The 5,467-nt window shown below is 45.8% G+C and overlaps 1 protein-coding gene across 1 annotated transcript; it reads right to left on the bottom strand.

Moving 5' to 3' along the window:
* Nucleotides 1-3,765: 3,765 nt before the first annotated feature.
* LOC132490543 (proline-rich protein 23C-like) lies at nucleotides 3,766-4,554 on the bottom strand. Its single transcript, XM_060098870.1, has one exon. It carries the CDS (start codon nucleotides 4,552-4,554, stop codon nucleotides 3,766-3,768), a length of 789 nt encoding a protein of 262 aa, XP_059954853.1.
* Between the last annotated feature and the right edge of the window lie 913 nt (nucleotides 4,555-5,467).

Here is a 5,467-nt window from a genome sequence, read left to right as displayed (position 1 = left end):
TTTTGCAAAAATAGAATAAAAAAGTCTTAGATTTACATGAAAACCTAAGAGACCGTGAACAGCCAAAGCAATGCTGATAAAAAGAACAAAGTTGAAGGTATCACACTCTCTGAGTTAAAACTATATTATAAAGCTACAATAATCAAAACAGCATTATATTTGCAGAAAAGCAGATACATAGGTCAATGGAACATAATTGAGAACCTGGGAGTAAACCCATATATATATGGATAATTAATTCATGGCAAGGAAGCAAAGAGCGTATAATGGAAAAGGACAGTCTCTTCAATAAATGGTGACGGGGGAACTTCCCTGGTGGTGCAGTGGTTTAAAATCCATCTGCCCATGCAGGGGGACACGGGTTCAATTCCTGGTCTGGCAAGATCCCACATGCCACGGGGCAACTAAGCCCGTGTGCCACAACGACTGAGCCTGTTCTCTAGAGCCCACGAGCCACAACTACTGATCACCTGCTCTACAGCTACCGAAGCCCGTGTGCCTAGAGCCTGTGCTCCGCAACAAGAGAAGCCACTGCAATGAGAAGCCCATGGACTGCAATGAAGACCCAACGCAGCCAAAAATAAATAAATAAATAAATTTAGATTAAAAAATGGTGTTGGGAAAACTGGACAGCCACATGCTAAGAAAAAAAAAAAGAAACTAGACCACTATCTCACACCACACACAAAAGTCATCTCAAAATGCATTAAAGACTTCAGTGTAGGGCTTCCCTGGTGGCGCAGTGGTTGAGAGTCCGCCTGCCGATGCAGGGGACACGGGTTCGTGCCCCGGTCCGGGAAGATCCCACATGCCGCGGAGCGGCTGGGCCCGTGAGCCATGGCTGCTGAGCCTGCGCATCCGGAGCCTGTGCTCCGCAACGGGAGAGGCCACAACAGTGAGAGGCCCATGTACTGCAAAAAAAAAAAAAAAAAAAAAAAAAAAGGGCAGAAGACCTAAATAGACATTTCTCCAAAGAAGACATACAGAAGGCCAAAAAGCACATGAAAATATGCTCAATATCACTAATTACTAGACAAATGCAAATCAAACTACAATGAGGTATCACGTCACACTGGTCAGCATGAGCATCATTAAAAAGTCCACATATAATAAGTGCTGGAGAGGGTGTGGAGAAAAGGGAACTCTCCTACAGTGTTGAAGGGAATGTAAATTGGTGCAGCCATTATGGAGAACAGTATGGAGATTCCTTAAAAAACTAAAAAGAGTTGCTATATGGTCCAGCAGTCCCACTCCTGGGCAAATATCCCGAGAAAACTCTAATTTGAAAAGATACATGCACCCCAATATTCATAGTAGCACTATTTAAAATAGCCAACTGGCGACTTCCTTGGTGGTGCAGTGGTTAAGAATCTGCCTGCCAGTGCAGGGGACACAGGTTTGAGCCCTGGGCTGGGAAGACCCCACATGCCGCCAAGCAACTAAGCCCGTGTGCCACAACTACTGAAGCCCGCTAGCCTAGAGCCCACGAGCCACAGCTACTGAGCCCACATGCCACAATTACTGAGGCCCGTGCACCTAGAGCCCGTGCTCTGCAACAAGAGAAGCCATCGTAATGAGAAGCCTGTGCACTTCAACGAAGGGTAGCCCCCGCTCGCTGCAACTAGAGAAAGCCCACATGCAGCAACAAAACCCAACACAGCCCAAAATTAAATAAATAAATGAAAAAAAATACCCAAGACATGGAAGCAACCTAAATGTCTATCTACAGATGAATGGATAAAAAGATGTGGCATACCTATACAAAGGAATACTACTCAGCCATAAATGAGAATGAGATGATGCCATTTGTAGCAACATGGATGGACCTAGAGATTATCATACTAAGTGAAGTAAGTCAAAGAAAGGTAAATATCATATGATATCACTTGTAAGTGGAATCTAAAATATGATACAAATGAACTTATTTACAAAACAGAAATAGACTCACAGACATAGAAAACAACCTTATGTTTACCAAAGGGGAAAGAGGGTGGGGGAGAGATAAATTAGGAGTTTGGGATTAGCAGATATAAAACTATTATGTATTCAATGTAAAACAGATAAACAACAAGGTCCTACTGTATAGCACAGGGAACTATATTCAATATCCTGTAATAAACCATAACCATGTAAAAGAATATGGAAAAAATATATATAACTTTGCTGTACACCAGAAAGTAGCACAACAATGTAAATCAACTATACTTCAATTAAAAAATAAAATTAAATTAAAAAATGTGCTAATGAACAGCTGAATCAAATATAAAAGGAATAACAACTTGATTGGCAGAGACCTCTTGCCTGCAACAACAATAAAAAATGGCAGAACAATGGAGTAATGTCTTTAAAGTACTTAAATAACACTTTAGAATTAGGAATGAATATATAATAAAAATTTTCAGATATACAAGACTATGAGAGTGTACTACACAAAACATGTTGAGATTTACAAAACCAAGATAATTTGCTACACATAGGGTATAGTGGAAAGAACTATTAAAGTATATTCTTCAGCAAGAAGAAAATTGAGGCTAGACTTTGAGAGTGGAATATAAGAATAAAAAGGTAGAGAGGAAATGGTTAAAGCATGTTGGTGAATATAAATAGTATTGATGTTTAAAAAAACTGAAACCATCTTGTCTTCAGCTTTACCTGTAGATTTTATTTCTTTTATAAAAATGTGAAACAAATATGGTAATTAATTAATGTTTTATTTTTAAATTTTTAAATTTATTTATTTTTGGCTGCATTGGGTCTTTGTTGCTGAGCACGGGCTTTCTCTGGTTGCGGTGAGCGGGGGCTGCTCTTCGTTGAGGTGCACGGGCTTCTCACTGCAGTGGCTTCTCTGGTGGCGAAGCATGGGCTGTAGGTGCGCGGGCTTCAGCTGTGGCTCATGGGCTTAGTTGCTCCACGGCATGTGGGATCTTCCCGGACCAGGGCTCGAACCCGTGTCCCCTGCATTAGCAGGCAGATTCTTAACCACTGCGCCACCAGGGAGGCCCCTAAATTAATGTTTTAAAAGTTAGAGGTTTGATTTACAAAAGAAAAAACTCGGGGTAGAATTTAGAAGGTATGGATAATGTGGAATAGCAGGAATGCAAACATTTTACATCAGTCTCTGAGTCAAAATAACCAGAGGAACAGATTCAAAAAGGAAATGTGTATCCTAATACATGCTGAAAACATCTGATAAAATCCAGCATTTATTCATAATGAAAAGTGAACTTGACTGGAAGAGAACTTCCTCAGGTTAAGAGGAAGCTATGAACAAACATCATACAATTATGTATAGTAACCATCACACTATTTTGCAGCTTTCCAGGAGAGCAGCTCAAAACACCAAGAAAGAGAAAAGCCATGGCTAAAAATCTTTATAAATTCATGGGAAAACATATAACATGAGAAATCCAGTTATTTATTGGTTTGGGGAGAAATAGGGTAGCAATAGGGTATGGTGCTGGAGAGAGTAGAATTTGAGAGAAAATAACTGACGCAAACGAGCGGGAATGGATAGGCCTGAGAATGATGTTTAAAATCTGAACACACACTGTCCGGTATCCCTGGGCAGATTTTCCATTTCAAAGCTGAGGTCTAGAGTCTGCTTTCTTTTCCTGACATAACTTCTCCTGCTACTATAGCCAGTCTGGAGGGGAAAAGGAGTTGTTGGCCCACGAGATGCTTAATTTCCAGGTTGTAGGACATTCAGTGTAAAAGACGCCGGGAAATGCATTGGGCCTCCAGTGTGTGTGTGTACCGGGGTGGAGTTCATTCGGGGAACAGACATCTCTGGGCCTTGCGCTTAGGACCATAAGGGCGTTGGGGGCGCTCGTGAGGACCCGGAATAGGAGAGGGAGGTAGAGGTTGGAGTGGTGAGTCCGGAAAGGGCTCCAGAAGGTGCATGTCCAGGTTGTCGTCGTGGTGAGGAGAGCCTTTCTCTGGACTAGGATTGGGCGCCCAAGGACAGGGCTCTGGGACAAAGCCCTGCGCGCTGGGTCCCGACACCCTTGCGGTGATGCTGCGGAGCTCAGCGACGGAGCCGGCTTCAGCCTCCATCCCAGGCGGCAGGAGCTCGGCATCTGCTTCCTCCCTGTTGACCTCTTCTTGGCGGGCGATCTCTGGGACAGCTGCGCAGAAGAATCCCGGCTCCAGGGCCATGTACTCCCCTGGAGCGCTCAGGAAAGCGGCCCGTTGCAGGCCCTGTCCCCACGGGCCTTCCACGCCCCAGCCCAGGAGGGCCTCGGGGACCAGCATGAGGATGTGATCTCCGAGAGACACTTGCAGCACGGACGTGGGCTCGGGCTCCAGCAGCACGTCGACGTCATCTAGGGGCAGGTGCAGGGCACAGCCGGCGGGCAGGACCACTACGGAAGTGAGCGCGTCCGCGGCCGGAGGTCCCGTCAGGTTGTCCAGGCTGGGCGCCGCCTCGGACTCGGACTCGGACTCGGGGCCCTCGGGCTCCTCCGTTCGGCGGCGCTTGGCGGGGCCGGGTCCTTCGGTCTGCGGTCCCCACCAGTCCGCAGGGTAGGCACTGGGGCTGCGGGACCGGCTGCCCATGACCTCGACCGACGGACGGCGCCCCCGGGGCCTGGCAGAGGGCGAGGGCCGCGCTCGATCCTGCACGCTGTGACGGGTTTCAACGACGGCTGAGGCAAGCCGGGGCGGGGCGGCGCGATGCGGGGACGGCAGGACGGCGCGGTACGGGACGAGTCCTCGGAGCTCCGGGGCTGCCTCCTGCAGTTGGTCCTGCAGTTCAGGTTTCTAAGGGAACGGCGTCTGGCGCGGGGCTGGGGCTGGCGCCTTCGAATCTTCAGCTCGTCACGCCGATTCGTCTACGCAACAGACAGCGAGAGATGTTACAGGTGAAGCCAGTGGAATCCTAGTCGCAAAATGTCACGCTAAGCTCCGCCCCCTCCAAGGCTCCGCCCCGTAGACCTCGCGGTATCTGTGCTGCCCAACAGCCGGGGCTGTGGTTGGTAGAAAGCTACTGTTAAAGTCCTCCAGGGGCCAGAATACTCGTGTCCTTCATTTTTAGAGAAAAAAAGATACACCGCAAATGGAACTTTAAATATTAATCACCTTTAAGGTTAATATTTTCCTTTGATTTCAGGCATTCTAGAGAAAAAAACCACTCAAATAGACCACCCCCTTGGCAACATAAAACGGACCTATCTAAATGTTCCATGAAGTTCCTTTAATGCTTGGCCTATCATTTCAGAAGTAAATGGAAAATACTCATATATGTTTAGGTAAAGTTCTGTCTTAATAGTAAAATATTTGTGGCAGTTGCTTCCTGAAGATAAAAGCTGTTATAAAATTAAAACAATCTTAGTATAATTAAATTGTTTTATTCAGTATTTATTATATGTCAACCATTCTACTGAGGTTTAAAAAATGATCTTTATTTATTTCATTTTATTTTATTTTATTTATTTATTTATTTTGCGGTACGCGGGCCTCTCACTGTTGT

Source organism: Mesoplodon densirostris, chromosome 5, assembly GCF_025265405.1.
Source record: "Mesoplodon densirostris isolate mMesDen1 chromosome 5, mMesDen1 primary haplotype, whole genome shotgun sequence".
In the NCBI taxonomy this organism is placed as follows: Eukaryota; Metazoa; Chordata; class Mammalia; order Artiodactyla; family Ziphiidae; genus Mesoplodon; species Mesoplodon densirostris.
The sequence above is the reverse complement of the archived record's forward strand: the minus strand, read 5'-3'. Positions and strand labels throughout refer to the sequence as shown.